Raw genomic sequence first — 19,788 nt, forward strand, 5'->3', positions numbered from 1 at the left:
GCAGGCGCACTGGAGCGGTCGGCAGCCCAGGGGAGCGGGCGCGCCGGGCTGCGCGTCTCCGCGTCTCCGCGTCTCCGCGACGGTGCCGCCTCCTCCAGGCAGTTCTGTGAGGGCGGCGAGGACCCGCCAGCCAGCCGAGAAGGGGGCGTGGACATGGACCTGGCGGCAGCCGCCGACCCCCGGCCCAGCGCCACTGCCTAGGGCGCCCCGAGGGCTCCGTGGGGGCGCGCCCGCCGCCGCGGCGTCTTCAGGGACCTGGGGAGCCCGGCGCTGCTCGGATGGCCCTGCTCCCGCGGCCCGCGCTCCCCCTCCTGCTCTTCCTCCTGGCCGCGGCTGTCAGGTGCCAGGAGCAGGCCCAGAGCACCGACTGGAGGGCCACCCTGAAGACCATCCGGAACGGCGTTCACAAGATCGACACGTATCTGAACGCCGCTTTGGACCTCCTGGGAGGAGAAGACGGGCTCTGCCAGTATAAGTGCAGCGACGGTGAGGGGCGCCCAGGCCCGGCCGGGCTCGTGCTTTCAGGGGGACTGGAATGACGGAGTTCCTGGAGGTCTGGGAGTGACAGATGCAAGGCAGACCTTGCCGGTGTCCTTTGGCCGTGGAAAAACTTAGCCACTGCTAGAATCTTGCCATTCTTGTGATTGAGCAACCTGAGCGCGAGTTCGCACCACTATTGTTAGAATGTGAGAGGTCGCCTGCGTGTGTCCTCTTCGTTCTGTTGTCATTGCTTCTGAATTACCTATTTTTTTTTTCCAGTTGCACGAAGTTGCCTAAGAACTTATTGACGTAGGAATCATGGGAATGGAGTGGAACAGACTGATTTTAGCTCTACATTTTTGCTCTTGTAAATTAGCCGAACATGCAAGCAAACCGAGAATTTTCAAATCATGCTGTTAACTTTCTCGAGAATTGCTCTTCGATGGTTTTGTTCTGCAAAGCTACAGAAAATAAGTTGCGACCTTTGCACAGACTTTCAGTGTACTCAAGTGTTGAGAAAGAGTTCTGATAATTCTTCTAGAAAATAGTCTCTCAAAACTTAACAGTTTTCTTTCTTTGGATATCAGTGACCCCTTCTAATTGTTGGTTAACATGAATATAATTGTTTCCATCTACTCTTCATTTTTTAAAAAACTTTAATTCTGTTTGAATCTGAGAACTTGTTTGGTGGCAATGTGAGTGCATAAACTTAGGCAGGTTCTTTTGAAGCACTTGACTTTTTTTGAATGCTTAAATATTTTAATAGTTCAGAATAAGTACTTGGACTTCTGCTTGGAAATTCACAATGTTAAGATAGCACTTAGGAGATCATATTTCCAGTAAAATTATCCAAGGTCATGATCTCGTTCATGCCGGCAGCTGAAAATAGTAGGGAACCCAGTGACTTTAAGGTTAAATCCTGAGTGATTGTAGGTGAACTTAAAAGGAATCTATATCATGTAAAACTGATGTCACCTGCTGTTTATAATTCTCAAAATAATTTCTAGTTTTATGTTAATAGAGGTAAAGAATGAGTTGTGTCTTGTATGCTTTTTAAGGTTCTGAACAAGTGCTGAGATATGTTTCATTGCTTCCTAAATTTATGCCTAAATGGCACCACCAGTATGCATCAAGAAGGATGTTTTTTTTCCTTGCAGAACCTATTACGAGGAATAAGCAAATAATTTAGGAATTCAATGGTTACTTTTCCAAAACTATATAGTTTTACTTAGTCATTCCCTTTCATTATACAAATATTTGGTCCCGACTATAGGTCAGATGTTGTTCTAATTGGTGATTGCAGTGAACACAACAGACAAAGTCTGTGTCCATGGAGCTTATGTTCTGGTGGGGAGACAGTCAATAAACTAATGAGGCAAAATAGAGTAAGTATGGAGTGGTGTAGGCCTGTACATTTGCCAGTGCTTTGAGTACAATAGAACAGGGGAGACAGCGGCTGTGTTTGTGGCGATTCACTCTTCTAAATAGGTTGCTCAGGAAAGAGGTAAAGGAGACACTGGTAATCTGGGGAAAGAGCATTCCAGGCAGAAGGAACAGTAAGTACAAAGGACTTAAGGACAAAGACCTGTCAAGCATGACTCCGAAGGTTTTGGCCTGAGCCAAAGGAAAGATGCTGTTGACATTTACAGAGAAATAAGACATTTACAAGTCCAATAACTTTATTATGATTCCAGGGTTATAAAGTTTATTTTTATTTTATTTTATTTTGAGTTGGAGTCTCACTCTGTCGCCCAGACTGGAGTGCAGTGGCTGCTCCCGGCCACCTCAGCCTCCACCTGCTGGGCTCCGGCGAGCCTTCTGCCTCAGCCTTCCGAGTAGCCGGAATTACAGGCATGTGCTACCACGCCCAGCTAATTTTTTGATTTATTGTAGAGATGAGGTCTCGCCTGCCCAGGCAGGTCTCAAACCCGCGGGCTCAGGCAATGCACTCACTTCAGCCTCCCAAAGGCGCAGGATTACAGGCTGAGCCACCGAGCCTGGCTTATTTTATTTTTTTGAGTTGGAGTCTCACTTTGTTGCCCAGACTGGAGTGCAGTGGCCGCTCCCGGGCACCGCAGCCTCGACCTGCTGGGCTCCGGCGATCCTTCCGCTTCAGCCTTCCAAGTAACTGGAACTACAGGCGCGCACTACCACGCCTGGCTAATTTTTTTATTTGAATTATTGTAGAGATGAGGGCTCACCAAGTTGTCCAGGCGGGTCTTGAACTCGCGGGCTCAGGCAATCCACTCACCTCAGCCTCCCAAGGTGCGGGATTGCAGGCTGAGCCACCGAGCCCTGCCATAAAGTTTATTTACATTTAAAATATTCCTGAAGTTGAATGAATACAAGTCCTAGTAAAAGATTGTTTTAATTTTTCTTTTAAATATTTTTTATTTCCTACAAGCCTCTCAAAATTTACCATTTGGAGCAGGATCTCCAGCATAAAAAACACAAATGAATTTGAGAATTTAAGAAATGGTATGTGCCTCAGTGAAAATCTTTTTGTGTCTTAGTAAGTTCTATCGGTTCAGCGGACATATGATTCCAAGTCACCATACTGATAATTCCAACTTAATGAATTATTTTTAAAAATTGCTGTTATTTGAGAAGTCTCCTTGGAACAATGAGTCAGCCTTTCCTTTATTTTGGAATGCAAATCATCAAATCAGAGAACCAGAAAAACCCTAATGCTAGAGGGAACACAGTGATTAAGGGGTGTTTTTTAGTTGCAAGAAAAAGATCAAGGGAGCTTTGGGGGGAAAAAAGAGTTAATGGCAGGGAGAGGGTGGTCAGATTAAAAGGCACAGGCATGTTGCACTGAGCCATTCTAGGAACTGGGATTATGGAGATTTGGCCTTCCTCCCTTGGGTAGGAAAAAAGCTTTATTGAGAGTTAAGTAAGGTTATGTAGGGAAATAAGTGAGATCATTCTGTTTTTTAAAACTTTTTTCTCCCTAACAGCAGAGAAAATTTGAGGAAGAAAACTTTTCAATTTTCCTCAAAATGTGTAAAATAAAATTGACTTGTAAATGTTTGTTTTTAGACTTATGAATAAGTCATTAATTCATTCAGTGATGTATGTTTTCTCGGACTCCCTCTGGCTCTTGTGCTGAGAATAAGAGGGATCCTCGGGGTGTGGAACAAGAATGGAAGCAGAGTGACACATGCAGGGGTCCAGAGAGAGTTTTGTCCAGGTTGGTTGCAATAAAGGTAGTGAGAAGTGTCTGGATTTTTATGTATTTTGAAGGAAGAACCTTTTTATGTATTTTGAAGGAAGAACCTCTTCCTTGCTTGGAAGAGGGATGTGAGTAGAGTCAAAAATTATGCCAATATTTTTGGCCTGACCAACTGGAAGGATGGAATTGCCATTAATTGAAATGGGAAAGACCACAGAAAGATCAGTTTTTAGGCAGTAGGAAAAATAGCAGCATATTTGTATGCCTTTGAGAATGAAACACTCAAGGAAAAAATGGGAGAGAATTATGGAATCATTCATATCTTTGGGTAAGTGAGAGGACTGGTTTCCAGCACACGCATAGAGAGATTGGCTGATAACTTGCAGCACATCCCTATTAATAGTAACAAAGCAGGGGATATGGGCATAGATGCAGGTGAATGCCCAGTTTTCCTGATTGCCTCAGTGTTCTCAGTAAAGTGGGACAAGGTCATCAGTTGAAAGAGGAGATGGGAATGGGGATGTTGGAAATTTGAAGGTGATAAAAGGACTGGACAAGAAAACTAGAGTAGCATAAGACTCTGTGGATATTTATGGTCAGGAATTTTTAGTCTGAGTGCTTGGGAGTGCAGGTTGGGGTCTTATCACCATGTTTTGTGGACATGTGGTAAGATCTTTGTGTGACCCAGCATACTTTCCCTTAGGCTTCTCAGAGGGTCTATATTCTTTAAGGTTTAAAAAAAAGGTCTATTTGGAAGTATTTACATCACATTTAGGAAAAATACACAGAAAATAACTAACTTTGTCTCAGTCCAGGAAAATATTTAGATTTCAGCAGTCTATACAGACGAAAAGATGTGGCCAGGCTCGGTGGCTCAGCCTGTAATTCCACGCTTTGGGAGGCCGAGGTGAGTGAACTGCCTGAGCCCGCAGGTTCAAGACCTGCCTGGGCAACTTGGCGAGACCACATCTCTACAATAAATCAAAAAAATTAGCCGGTTGTGGTAGCGTGCGCCTGTAGTTCCAGCTACTTGGAAGGCTGAGGCAGAAGGATCGCCGGAGCCCAGCAGGCGAGGCCATGGTAGCCAGGAGCGTGCTACGGGCGACAGAGTGAGACTCCAAATCAAAAAAAAAAAAAAAAAAAGTAAACGATTAAGAGAAGTGAACTGTTCCTTAGTAAAAAATAGAAATTGATTGATAGTATCTCCATGGGTTTGTATACAGTGAATTTGATTTTTTTTTCTTCCCTTCTCATTTTTTCCTTAGTTTTCTGTTTGTGCTTACGAATTTTAGAGGCAGTGTTTCCAGTACATCGTGGTGTTTTAGTCTGACTATTATTTCATTTCTCCCATTATTGAGGTTTTGCTTGCTTTGTAAAAATTGGCACCAGTAAAAATGTTAATTTTTAAAATATTTAACAGCTTATAGCACCATTTATAACAGAATTTAAAATGATATTAATACATTTGTGATTATGGCATCTGAATCAAGTTAGTCTTTATAAATAACTTTCTATATAACTTGTTCAGAAATAATTATTTCTATTTAAGGGTAAATTTAGAATTTCAAAACACTCAAAGTGCTTTAGGAAACTAGTTCCAAGTTTTCATTATTTTGTTGTAGATAAACAATATTTTAATTTCAGCAAGGAATCATCAGGTAATTTCTTGGGTTCCCACTGTGTGCCAGACATCTTCTAGGTGAGCAAGACTAAGTTCCTGTCCTCATAGAAACTGACTAAAGTTACACTGATTTGATCTGTAAATGCTAGAAAGACAGGGGGTGCTATTCTAGATGGTGTAAGCAGGGAAGGCCTTTCTGAGGAAATGACAGTAGGAGGTTACTTCTTCTAAAAAAAGGAGACATGAGAAGAGAATATTAGAAATCCACGTCTTTAAAACTCTTGGCCCATATCAGTTGTTTGAGGATGGTACTCTTTGCTTCTCATGGAAAAGGGAGAGGTACCAGAAATCTGGAGACTGGCAGATGGGAGAGGAAATGAATATACAAAGTGTTCAAAAAGTTGGAAACATTGGATAAACAATATGTTAATTACTTTTGTTTTTGGAGACAGGATCTGACTCTGTCGTCCAGGCTAGAGTGTAGTGGCACAGTCATGGCTCACCGCAGCCTTGAACTCCTAGGGTCAGGTGCACCACCACACCCAGCTAATTTTTAAAATATTTTTTATAGAGACAAGATCTTGTTGTGTTGTCCAGACTGGTCTCCAACTCGAACAGTGATTCCCCTTCCTTGGCTTCCCAAAGTACTGGGATTACAGGCATGAGCCACCATGTCCAACTTACACGTTTAAATAATATACTCAATATGTTTTTTCTTCAACCTCCAGATATCTTTTTAGGTGATATACTTCTAAATTTAAAGCAGTAAGTTCAGTTGTTAATCTGAAAAACCTACATGTAAATATACTGTTTTTCCTGTTTCCAGACTTTTTAAAAACACTCTGTGGTATATTTATTGTACTTTTTTCAAATAACAATTTGACCCATTACTTCTTATGTATCTCTAAATAAGTTTCCTAAATATTTTAAACAGATTGTTAAAACTCCTAATAAGAGAAGGCTTCCTGATGAAGCTTAAGTAAGTAGAATGTTTTTCCCAAGCATAAAATGCAGATCCAGCGTCTCTCCCTTTCTGTAGTAGGACAAACCCATACATAAATGTGTAGTTGCTCATGATGTTCCCATGAGAAAGGCAGACTTGATAAAACTTGATTTGGATGAAGTCACAGCTGATTGTGCAGTACACTCAAAGGATTGAACTGATGACTTCGCGGCTGCTTAGAGAGAACACTCATCTGTAGCAGGGTGTTGCTGACCTCTGTCCTGATTAATAGCGGTCTCAAGTTTGTGAATATCTGGGAGCAATAGGTAACACTGGATGAACAGTTCTAGATTTTAAAACTGCTGAGCAGTTCTGAATGATGAACTAAAACAAGATGGAATTTACAATGTTGTATTTAGACTCAAAAATTAAATTGCAAAAGTGCTGAGCCTCTCTTGCTTAGATATTAAAAAGTTCATTTTAGAAAGAAGGTTATTTTTTACTGTTGTCTGATATATGTAAGCACTGAAACATAGCTAAAACATGCAATCTTAGGCTGTGTTAATTTGAGTACTTGAGCTCAAAAGATGAAAAAGCTCATCTTACCTAATGTTCAATTTAGGGTGCTACATTTGAAAAAGAGTGACAAACTAGGAGTGGTCAGTATTTGGAAACTGATGAATGTTCACCAAACTCAAAAGCTGCTGAAGAGTAAACAGCAGTACCAGTTAAGTGTTATAAATGCCATGAGGATTAACCTTCCAAGTCTCCTATTTGTTATTCATTTATGAACTATTTTTTGCAAACCTAACCATTTACCAGGCACTGTTCTAGGCATTGGAAATACAAAATAGACAAAAATTTCTGCTCTCAAAGTACTTTAGAATGAGGGGACAGATAATAAACAAAATAAGTAGATCAGTGTCACAGTATGTTAGAGGGTCATAAGAGCTACAAGTGATATAATTAGATGACCTTGCTGAGAAGATGAATATCTTATTCTGTTTGGGCTGCTATAACAAAATACCATAAACTGGGTGATTTACAACAACAGAAATTGATTTTTCAATGTTCTGGAGGCTGTGTAGTACAAGATCAAGGAACTGGCAGATTCAGTGTCTGGCATGGGCGCACTTCCTAGTTCATAAATGGTGCCTTCTAGCTATCTGCACATGGTGGTGGAAAGGACAGGGCAGCTCTCTGAGGGCACTTGTATAAGGGCACTAATTCCATTCATGAGGGCTCTGCTCTCATGACCTCATCACCTCCAGTAGTCCCACCTCCTAATACCATCATGTTGGTGATTAGGTTTCAACATATGAATTAGGAGGTGACGTAAACATTCACACTGTAGCAATGGAGGAGAAACTATGTAGATATCAGGAGAAAGCATCCACATAGAGAAACAGTAGGTTCAAAGGCCCTGAGACAGGAGCAGACCTGGAGTGCCTGTAGAACAGCAAAGAGGAATGGACTGAGGTAGAAAGGAAAAGAGAGAATAGTGAGGAGATGAGGTCACAGAAGTCATGAGAGGCTTTACAGACTTTGGCTTTTATTCTGAATAAGATGAGAAGTCATTAGACGGGGTTTGGAGCAGAAGACACTCTACCTAACATATATTTTAATACAATCACTCAGATGTTGAGATTGGACAGTGACTGGGGGAAAGTATACCAAGGTAGGGAGACAGGGAGGCTAGTAAGGAGTTTATAGCAATAATCCATGGTGGTTTGGAACAGGATAGTTAGTGGGGGTGGTGAGAAGTGGTCAGCTTCTGAATATTTTGAAGGTGGTGTCAGCAGAATATGCCATTGAATTGAATGTGGCGTATAAGAACTTAAATGTCCAGAATGGTGAACATTTTTGTTCTGAGTATCTGGAAAGATGGAGTTGCCATTAACTGAGAAGAGGATACTGTCGATGGAGCAGGTTTGGGGTGAATGTCAAGAGGGACATCTTAAGTTTGGGATGCCCATTAGGTATCCAAGTGTAACCATATCCTCCCTAACCCTTGTAGGCCCTTGCAAGTGGGAAGCCAGTTCATAAATTGTTTTCTTCGAATGAGGGACTAAAATCAGGAGATAAGAGTTGAAGGATCACAATGACTGTGATAGCCTGAGGCATCTACCTTCATCTTTCAAGGCCCAGAAACAACCTTTCTTGCTGTGCTGGAGACCAAGTTCTGTTATTGGCCTCCTACTTTTTTAATTTATTTATTTTTTTTGAGTTGGAGTCTCACTCGGTCGCCCAGACTAGAGTGCAGTGGCCGCTCCCGGCCACCGCAGCCTCGCCTGCTGGGCTCTGGCGATCCTTCCGCCTCAGCCTTCCGAGTAGCCGGAATTACAGGCATGCGCTACCACGCCCAGCTGATTTTTTGATTTATTGTAGAGATGAGGTCTCGCTGCCCAGGCGGGTCTCGAACCTGCAGGCTCAGGCAATCCACTCACCTCAGCCTCCCAAAGGCACGGGATTACAGGTTGAGCCACCGAGCCCGGCTGGCCTCCTACTTTCTAGACTCATCTTAACATTTTCTTTTGGATACATTATTCCTTCAGGGTTGGTGGAAGCAGGTTATAGCTATATCTCTCCAGAGGTTCTCTCTCTTGAGGCTGTACTTGTACTCAGTTGACTATGGAACTTCTTAGCAACTCACTTTTCACTCATTATTTTGAGTGAGTTACTTATTTTGATGGCTGAATACTGAGAGTTTTTTCCCCTTTCACTTTACTTTGGGAGGGTAATCTTATCTTCAAGTCTCCTAGAATGAATGCTAGAATGCTAGTTGAATGAAAGATGCTATTCCACAGTGGAATGGATTGTTTCTTGATGTACGAGGATTGCTGGAAAAATTCAGAGGCAGTAAGTGACTGGTGGATTGAAGTGATTTCTGTACAAGCATACCTGATTTTAATGTGTTTTACTTTATTGCACTTTGCAGATAATTGTGTTTTTTTTACAAATTGAAGATTTGTAGCAACCCTACATTGAGCTGGTCTGTTGGTATCGTTTTTGCAACAGCATGTGCCTACTTGGTGTCTCTATGTCAGCATGTTTTAGCAATAAGGTATTTTTTGCTCTGCTTTGTCCATGTTGAGACAATAAAGTATTTTGAAGTTGAGGTATGTGCACTGGTTTTGTTTTTTTTTTTTTTAGACATAATGCTATTGCACACTTAACAGTGTAAACATAACTTTTATATGCACTGGGAAACCAAATTTGTGTGACTTGCTTTGTTGCGACATTGGCTTTATTGTGATGATCTGTAACTGAACCCACAAGGTCTCCAAGGTATAGTTACATTAAATGAGATGCGATATTTTTGAAGTGCCTTCCAGAATTTAATCCTGCTATGATAATGTCATCTTTTTCCTTGATACTGAACCATTGGTGCTATTGGGGACTATTAGTATAGCTGGAATGCTATAGTTCACTGAGTACTCGCTTGACCTTTTTCCTTAGCTGGCAAAGAAGCATATTTGTGAAATGATTGACTAAAGTGAGGGGCACAGTGTATGATCCTGTAATGTCTTGTAATGGTATTAAAGTTATTAAATCATCATCAGATGACTTTGTCTTCCTTAGCTTTAGGTTCTAACTGTGTAAACTGGCTAGTTAATGGTTATTGAGGTTTGTGTGCAATGGCGCATTTGCTGAAGGTTGGGAAGATACTGTTCTTGCCCTAAAATGTTAGTGTGTACAGGAAAACAGGGCAGATATATCCTTCACGCATATGGACCCAGTCTGGCATGTAACCTCTGAAATATCCAGAAGTTCAGGAAAAGCTTTTGTATGTTTTATATGGCATAGGTTTATAAATAATTATATTATTGGGAAACCCCCTTGGGTCCCCTCCCACTGTAGTAACTTTTCTGTCCTCTCAATAAATCCTGCTTTCTAAAAAAAAAACATTATATTATTAACTGCTCTGTATGAATATATGTGCATATTTGTATATATTCCACATTCTTCACTGGAGAAATAAAAATAATTAGGTAGACAAGTTAGCGTTCCTAATGTTTATCAGAATAAAGACATTCACTTACGTCAGCATCCATATAAATATTAAGCATTTTTAAGGCTTGTCTAGCGTACTGTCAACCTATTTGCATATGTACTGTATTTCTATCATATTTGAAAACTAATTATGTTACCATTTATATTTTATAGGATCAAAGCCCTTTCCACGTTATGGTTATAAACCCTCCCCACCGAATGGATGTGGTTCTCCATTGTTTGGTGTTCATGTAAATATTGTTTTTTATTTGAAAAGTTTTATGACTGGTAGGCCATATAATACTTTTGTTAGTGTAAGACTGTCAGTGTGTTCTTAGGTTCACAGATAATTTAGCTTGGTGTAATAGTGATCAGTTTATTATATTCTTTTATGGAAAAACATATTTAATAACGCCTAACATAACTAGATGGAGTGAAATTAATGTTTTTGATTCTTATAGATTTTGATACTATTTAAATGGTATTTCCTAATGTCACAAACGTTGAAAAATTTGGAGTACAGAAGTAATACTACTTAGGGGAAAATATTCTAGATAAGGCACGTTTTTTACATTAAAACAAGGCCAAGTGGGATTGTTGTAGGGAAGTATTATGGGGGAAAAGTATTTATGAGAATGATTCTTAGATATAATAATTTTGCATATAAAGTTTTAAAAATATAATTAAAGGTAAGTTATCGATTCAGAGTAAAATATCTTTGGGGAATAGATAAATACTAATTAAAGGTTAAAAAATAAAAACCAAAATGTGAGTTGTAGAAGCTTAAAAGTTTTCTGTGACATTTCACACGAAGTAAATTTTTCATTAGGGGTAAGGAGATACAAAACACTTCAAATATCAAAAAAAGTCATACTTGTCTAGCCCCTGGAGAAATCTTGAATGCCCTCCCTTAGTCCTACCCTAAGGCATAAAACTATGTTTTTATGTTTTGGACTATTGGAAGTTGTTTGTTACTGGCAAATAGCTGTGAGTATTTGAACACTACAGAATAGGGCCAGCAAGGCATGGCTGAGATGGAGTAACACAAGTGGGTGTGGGTAAGAGTAATGGGGAGACTTAATTTTTTTTTTCTGTCGAGGTCTTTGTCACCCAGGCGGGAGTGCAGCCTACACTAGGACTAGCTCAGCATGTTCTGAGTAAGGATGACCTAGCAGATTTGGGATGAGGGCACCTTTTAAAGTCTTATTGAATGCTTTATGTTTGTATAGGATTTACATAGATTATATAGAAATCTTTCACATATATTATGATTATGGCTATCATAGCTAATGGCGGCCTCAACCTCCTGGACTCAGGTGATCCTTCCACCTCAGCATCTCGAATAGCTGGGACTACAGGCACACACCACCACACCCAGCTATTTTTTTATTTTTTGAAGAGATGAGGTTTTGCTGTGTTGCACAGGCTGGTCTTGAACTCCTGGGTTCAAGCAGTCCGCCTACTTCAGCCTCCCAAAGTGCTAGGATTACAGGCGTGAGCCACAGCACCTGGCCAAGAGACTTACTACATGGAAAACATCTGTAGGCAGAAGTGGATTTTGGAATTATATATTTGATACTCATTGTCATTTATTTCTATTAAGTCTGTTTGAATGCAGTACTTCAACAGAAGAGTTTCGCATTTCATTGACAATAATCCATCCAAATTTCTCTTACAGCTTAACATTGGTATCCCTTCCCTGACAAAGTGCTGCAACCAACATGACAGGTGCTATGAGACCTGTGGCAAAAGCAAGAACGACTGTGATGAGGCGTTCCAGTATTGTCTCTCTAAGATCTGCCGAGATGTGCAGAAAACACTAGGACTAACTCAGCACGTTCAGGGTAAGGATCACCAGGCAGGTTCGGGATGAGGGTACCTTTTAAAGTTTTATCGAATGCTTTATGTTTTGGTATAGGATTTACCAATAGAAATCTTTCACATATATTATCTGTTGTGACATGGACTGTTCAATTTTTTGAGGTGAGCAGCTGATAATTTTGTAATCTAAATTGCTTTATAGTCACAGAAGCAAAAAGTGTTAGGAACCTGTGGGAGGAAGGTGTCTGAGGCAGAGAGAAAGAGAATTCGTCCACCTTGTCCCCCGAGATGTATCCCTAATCACCCAGAGTCTTAAAATTTGAAATTCTGTATCCAGTTGTCTCGAGTGTGTCTGACGGTTATAACAAACTGCCATAGACGAGTAGCTCATAAACAACAGAAATTTATTTCTCACAATTTTGGAGGCCAGGAAGTACCAGATCAAGGCACCAGCAGATTTGGTGTCTGGCGAGGTTCATTTTCTGGTTTGTAGATGGTACCTTCTAGCTGTGTCTTCACACAGCGGAGGGGACTAGACAGCTTTCTGGGACATTTTTTATAAGGGCACTAATCCTACTTATGAGGCTGCTATCTCTGTGACTTTAATCACCTCCCAAAGGTCTCACCTTCTAATTTCATCACCTTGGAGCTTAGGAATTCAACATGAATTTTGGAGATACACAAACATCCACACCATAGCACCAGTGAATTTAAGAGTGTAGCACTCTGGATTTGGAGTAGGTATTCTAGAAGATTGGTCTTAACTTTGTCTCTTCTTCTTATATATCTGTTGGAAAGGTCCCCCAAACCACCCCCAGATTCAGTGAGGACTCATAGGACTCAGTATATAGTTGTACTTTCTGCTACGATTCAGCAAAGGAAAAAGTCCCTTTTGTTATCCTCATTTTTTAAATGGAGAGAATGATAATAGTTACCTCATAGAGTTGTCATAAGGGGGAAAATGAAATATTGGGGGAAATGAAATATTTGCTGAAATGCAAATCACTATTTAAATACTAGTAGTTATAAGATTTCTCTACTGTCAAGTCAAAGGATATCATACACTTAATTCAGAAGAGGAAGGGCAGTGGGAAGGGGCAGAAAAGGAAACTTACATTTTTAAGCACTTTGTCATAAGATCCTGTGCTAGATACTTTATTCATGTTTTCATTTGATACTCACAAACCCCAGAGGTAGGTGGTGTTATCCCCATTGTTCAAGGAAGCAAACTGAGTTTTTCTTTTGTTGTTGTTGCTGTTGTTGTTGAGTTGGAGTCTCAGTCTGTCGCCCAGGCTGGAGTGCAGTGGCATGCTCATGGCCACCACAGCCTCGACCTGCTGGGCTCAGGTGATCCTTCTGCCTTCAGCCTTCCAAGTGGCTAGAACTCCAGACATGCACCTCCATGCCCGGTTAATTTTTTGATTTATTGTAGAGATGAGGTCTCGCCAAATTGCTTAGGCTGGTCTCGAACCCATGGGCTCAGACAATCTTCTCACCTCAGCCTCCCAAAGTGCTGGGATTATAGGCATGTGCCACCATGCAAACTGAGTTTCAGAAAGAAATAACTTGCCCCAAGTTGACTTTTAGACTACCTGACTCCAAAATCTATGTTCTGTTGACTACAGTATTCTCCATATAGTCTTGTATTATAGCTCTGATTCTAATGTCCCAATAATAACTACTGACAAAGAAATCTCTGCTACAAGTGACACTTGAATTCACCTTCATATTTCCTTGCAGCCGTTGGCTAAGCTAAGATATACAGCTATAACTGTCTGTATTTCAGAAGCATAGATGGATTTATTTCCTATTTTTTGACCTAAGAAGGACATGAAACCGATTATCTTCCAATCTTCTATTTACTAGTCATAGCCTCTATATTTCTGTGACTGATTGTTCCTTAATGACACGTTCCTCGGAGAACCTTAAAACTGTTAAGATTTTTAATGAAGAGTTTTTTTTCTTAACGTGAATATTTAAAACTGAAAGTATTTGGATATCTAAAAGCCAGTCTGTGTTGTATCTCTATAAGCATAACATGTTAAGATGATTTCTCCTGAGTGTTTCAGGTTTCTTAGAATAAGAAGAGTAAGTCTATTGCCTTTTTAATAGTCTTTAAAAAACATTAAGATCCTACCAGGGAAAATACAATTTTGATTCCCATGTTTTCCCAACCCCTAGCCAGTTTGGTTATTGGTCAAAGAAAGTGACCAGAGCTCATTTACTTTAAACATCTTAAATGACGAATGATTAGTTCTCAGACCTCAGAAGCTATTGGCCCTCGTGAAATGTTTTGGTTTCTGTTTTTAAACTTTATTTCTGCGACTAAAGCACCTTTTGTCAAAATGCAAATTTTAAGAGTATTATTCGGCATCTCTGTTAGTGATTCTGTTTTCAAATACAAGAAAAGTTTACACTAATAACTCATCAGTGTTATTGATAAAGACTTATTTGTCTAATATAAACACAACTGGGTTGAACAGTTGAATGCAAACAAAAAATAAAAACTATGTAAAGAGACTAAAGCTGGAAGTATTTCTCTCTAGATAGGCACACACACACACTCACTCACTCACTCACACACACTACTGGTCTGTGAGGGTTTGAGGTGCCTTTCATCTGACATCCATTCAAGTGCTCACTAGGAATGTGCTTGACACTGTGCTGTAACGTGTAATGTCAGTGAAAAGAGAGCGGTGCTTTGCAGTTGCCTGACAGTAATAATATTTTCTTACTTTACAGCCTGTGAAACAACAGTGGAGCTCTTGTTTGACAGTGTTATACATTTAGGCTGTAAACCATACCTGGACAGCCAACGAGCTGCATGTAGGTGTCGCTATGAAGAAAAGGCTGATCTTTAAAGAAGATGCTGACAGCTGGTGACAGATGAGGATGAAAGAACATAACCTATGACAAATAACTAATATTTTTGCAGCATAAAGCTGACTTCTTTTTGCAAAAGGATTATTTTAAAGACATTACAAGAGTTTCTATTTTGACATTAAAACCTCAAGGTGAAAACAAAACAAGTGGAGGGGAGGGTGATGAGGGCATACCTGCCTTCCCAGGTGTCTTCCTGGGTGTTGTTGCCTTAGTATGCCAATGTCTTGACCAGTCTCAAAAATATGTGTGTGTTAAGGGGAGAATTTTTGAAAAGAATGTGTACTCAGTTTTTGTAACCATATTTACGAAAAAAAAAAGAGATCAGATATAAAATTCATCATAAGGTTTGTTCAACATTATCTTATTTGGAAATATGGGAAAATCTTCACTTAGAAGTATTATTTGTTTACTATGAAATTTTAATACAGATTTATGCCTGGAAAGAACTGACTTTATTTTTTATCTGTTTTGATTACACATGATATTTTGTTTTTCTGTAGCCCATTGAGCATATGAGTAAGTCATATATTTTTTTTTTTTTTTTTTTGAGTGGGAGTCTCCACCGCCCAGCCTGGAATGCAATGGCATGCTTATGGCCACCATAGCCTTAACCTGCTGGGCTCAGGTAATCCTTCCACCTCAGCCTTCCAAGTAGCTGGAACCACAGGCATGTGCCAACATGCCCAGGTAATTTTTTAATTTATTGTAGAGTCGAGGTCTTGCCTTGTTGCTCAGGCTGGTCTTGAACCCCTGAGCTCAGGCAGTCCTCTCGCCTCTGCCTCCCAAAGTGCTGAGATTACAAGCCTGAGCCACCGTACCCGACCAATGCCATTTTTCTTTTCCAGGATCCAGGCTAGGACACCACATTGCATTAGTCATCATGCTTAATTAACTTGTGGTCTGTTGGTGGCCCCTCAGTCTTTCCTTGTTTTTCGTAACTTTGACAGTTTTGAGGAGTACTGATCAGGTGTTTTGTAGAATGTCCCTAAGTTTGGGTTTGTCTGATGTTTTCCTCATGATGAGACTAGGGTCATGGATTTTTTTTTTTTTTTTTTTTTTGAGTTGGAGTCTCACTCTGTTACCCAGACTAGAGTGCAGTGGCTGCTCCTGGCCGCTGCAGCCTCGACCCACTGGACTCCGGCGATCCTTCTGCCTAAGCCTTCCGAGTAGCTGGAATTACAGGCACGCTCTACCACACTGGGCTGATTTTTTAATTTATTGTAGAGATGAGGTCTTGCCAAGTTGCCCAGGCGGGTCTCGAACGCATGGACTCAGGCAATTCACTCACCTCAGCCTCCCAAAGCGTGGGATTACAGGCTGAGCCACCGAGCCCGGCTGGGTCATGGATGTTTTAGGAAGAATACCAGAGGTGAAGAAGGGTTCTTCTCACTGGGTCATATCAGGAGTTACGTGCTATCAACTTTATGTTGTACTAACTGAACACTTGGTTAAGGTAGTGTCTGTTGGTTTTCTCTTCTGTAAAGTTAATGTTTTTTCCTTTCTATACTTCTGTTCTTTGGAAGCTGGTTACCAAGTCTAGTCTATGGGAGGTGGGAGGTGGGCAAGATTATATTCAACCTCCTGGAAAAGGAAATATCTATATATAGTACTTGGAATTCTTCTGGGAGAAAGATTTGTCTCCCCCACCCCATTTATTTATTTATATCAGTATGGATTCATGTATTTTTATTTGACACTTTACATAATACATATTTATTTTGTTGCTCAAATTGTTCCAGCTTGGCCGTTGAAGGTTTTCTTTCAGGCTAGTTCTTGTGTCCCTTTGATATGCCCATGTTTTTTATTTTTGAGCACTACAAAGTGCTCCAGGCTCATCTTGTATATTCCCTGCCCCTGTGCTAGAATCAGCCCCTGTTCCAACAGCTCTGGTTTCTTTTGTTGGAAAATGGTACTTAGAAACCAAGATCTGGGCACTGAATGTGCTTGTTGCTACTGAGGTGTCACTGTTCTAGACCCTCCCAGCAGACAGTTGGGAAATATATATGTATATTAACCAATGTATATGTGCATATTTATAATTATTTCTAAATATGTGTACATATTAAGCTAAACATGAGTTCATACTGATGTCTTCAACTCAAATCCTGTCCCACAGGGCATATATTTAGATTTTGAGGTTGATATTTTCCCTATTCACAGAATATATTTATTTTAAAAAGCAAACACCTCTCCCAAAAAACTACCTTTCAGCAGCTTTTTGCAAGAAATATAATATTGATATTTTAGGCCAAGGATAGTAACTCATGCCTATAATCCTGGCACTTTGAGAGGCCAAGGCTGGTGGGTTACTTGAGCCCAAGAGTTTGAGACCAGCCAACCAACTTAGTGAGATCTTTTCTCTACAGGAAAAAAAAAAAATTAGCCAGGTGTGATGAAACATGCCTGTAGTCCCAGCCACTTGGGAGGCTGATGCAGGAGGATCGCTTGAGCCCAGGAGTTGGAAGCTGTGGCAAGCCTTGATTGTGCCACTGTACTCCAGCCTGGGTGACTGGGTGAGACCCTGACTCAAAAAAAAAAAAAAAATTGTTTAAGTAATGTTGCATTCAAATAATGCCTGTTTCTCTGAAATCATTTGACACACTTCTTCCAGGGACAGCGATGGCTGTATTCATTTCATAGATGGAGAAACTGAGCACAGAGAAGCTTGTAATGAAGACAGAATTGAGACATAAGGGGAAAGCTAATTAAACGTTCTGTTGGGCAGGCTTTCCTTTGGTAAACCCCTAGAATAGCCTAAACTAGTAAGACTAATTAAGATTAGTGCTAGGGGCAACCCCTTTGGGTCCCCTTCCACTATGGGAGTTTTTCTGTGCTCTCAGTAAATCCTGCTTTAAAAAAAAAAAAAAAAGATTAGTGCTAGCTTAAAGCCAATTCTCCCTACACTTAAATAAGTTGATTATTTTTATCAGTATTTGTAGAAGTATAAGATTATTAGAAGATGTGATGCAAAGTGCTTATTATTGTATCATGGTACAAGATAGGTATAACATCTAACTGAGTGAAGATGATGGGGTATTTCTATAAAAACAATTCTATGTAGTGGACTTACATCAGTTACTTTGGGAAGTAGAATAAAACCTATTAGGCAAGATCCTTCTATATATGCCACATTGAATTGTTCAAAATTTATAGATGTTACCTCCAATATATTCATTCATGTCTTGTATAATGACTGGTACTGATGCTGGGCACAGTGGCACATGCCAGTAATCCTCAGCACTTTGGGAGGCTGAGGCAAGAGGAATGCCTGAACTCACAGGTTTGAGACCAGCCTGGGCAACTTGGCGAGACCTCATCTCTACAATAAATAAAAAAAATTAACTGGGCATGGTGGTGCTCACCTGTAGTTCCAGCTAATTGGAAGACTGAGGCAGAAGGACTGCCTGAGCCCAGCAGGTAGAGTCTGTGGTAGCCATGAGCGTGCCACTGTACTCCAGCCTGGGCAACAGAGTAAGACTCCAACTCAAAAAAAGAAAAAAAGCATTAGCTAGTTGAAGAAACACTGAAAACAATGACCAAAATTTAAATTTTTGAATTATCTCTGAACTTAATTTTATTCCATCTGTTTCATTCCTTTGATGGGTGACAATCTAAGACCTTCAGTTTCAATAAATTCCATAAAAGTGACTATTCAGATATAGGAAGAATCAAGCCATTCTATCAGCTAGTTAACTTTATGTAACTGAATTATTTTAACAAGATAGATTTGCTGTGGGTTCTTTTTCTTCTTGGAGAGCTTGGTAGGATTCAGTCCATGTTAATGGTCTCAAACATGAACATGCATCAGAATCACTGGAGGGCTTGTTAAAACATGTTGCTGGACCCCACCCTCAGAGTTTCTGATTCAGTAGGTCTGGGGTGGACCAAGAATTTGCATTTCTAACAGGTTCCAAGCTGATGTTAATGCTATTGGTTCATAGACTGAAGTTTGAGAAGTGGTTTAGGCAGTCTCCATTAGCTAAAAATAAGGTACTGAAAGCATACTGTAGGCTAGGTAGTGTTCTAGGAGTTTGGCACTGTCACAAAAACTCTATGGAGTAGATTTGTCACATCTTATAGAGAAGAATTTAAACTGAGAGGTTAAATTACATTACCTGTCCAATGTCTCACAATTAATAAAAAGGAGAGCCAGGATTAGAACCCAGGCAGCCTATTTCCCAGTCCCAGGCACTCGACCATCTTATTGTAGATAGCTATTGCTTTAAGGGCTAGAATTATACATTTATAATTCTGAAATAAGTACTCAAGAAAAAGTTTTCTATTTATGTTTCAAGATAGACAAATCTTACTTTAAAATACATAACCACATAGACCATTGAAGTAATATTCTGAGATAACAAGGTATTTTAAAATAAAATGACCGATTCCTTTCATCTGCTCTTTTCAGATAAGTGGAAAGTCAGGACCCAAACAGAGACCCTGAAAGTGAGACAAAGGACAGGAAGCTCTGGTGGTCAGATCATTTATTCAAATGTTAAAACCCTGAGTCACGTTCAGTGGCTAAATGTTGAGCACCCTCAACATGCTAAGCAACCAGGCTAGGTAATAAGGAAATCAACAAGAGAGCAATACTGCTTTCGATGAGTACAAGAAGGAGCTGGTAATAAAAATAATAACCGATAGTTATTGAGCTATTCACATGGAAGCAGTGTACTGAGTCATTTAACTCAGTCATCATAACCACCATAATGAGGGAGATACTGATTTTCCATGTCTTAGTTGCAGGATAAGTTACTAAGATAGGAATTTCTGAAATAGTTTGTGTTAGGGTATGGACGGACAGGGTGAGGGTGGAGAGGCGAGGCGAGGCGTGCAGCACTGCTGGGGCTGGCAAGCTGGAGGTACGTGCTG

General features: G+C 40.2%; 1 protein-coding gene across 1 annotated transcript; it reads left to right on the forward strand.

The window, feature by feature from the left end:
• Nucleotides 1–25: 25 nt before the first annotated feature.
• PLA2G12A (phospholipase A2 group XIIA) lies at nucleotides 26–15,359 on the forward strand. Its single transcript, XM_008065517.2, has 4 exons — nucleotides 26–486; nucleotides 10,387–10,463; nucleotides 11,891–12,056; nucleotides 14,776–15,359. Exons 1-4 carry the CDS (start codon nucleotides 279–281, stop codon nucleotides 14,892–14,894), a joined length of 570 nt encoding a protein of 189 aa, XP_008063708.1. The 5' UTR covers nucleotides 26–278; the 3' UTR covers nucleotides 14,895–15,359.
• The last annotated feature ends 4,429 nt before the right edge of the window (nucleotides 15,360–19,788 follow it).

This window comes from Carlito syrichta, unplaced genomic scaffold, assembly GCF_000164805.1.
Source record: "Carlito syrichta isolate Samal-C Ts95f unplaced genomic scaffold, Tarsius_syrichta-2.0.1 Scaffold308583, whole genome shotgun sequence".
In the NCBI taxonomy this organism is placed as follows: Eukaryota; Metazoa; Chordata; class Mammalia; order Primates; family Tarsiidae; genus Carlito; species Carlito syrichta.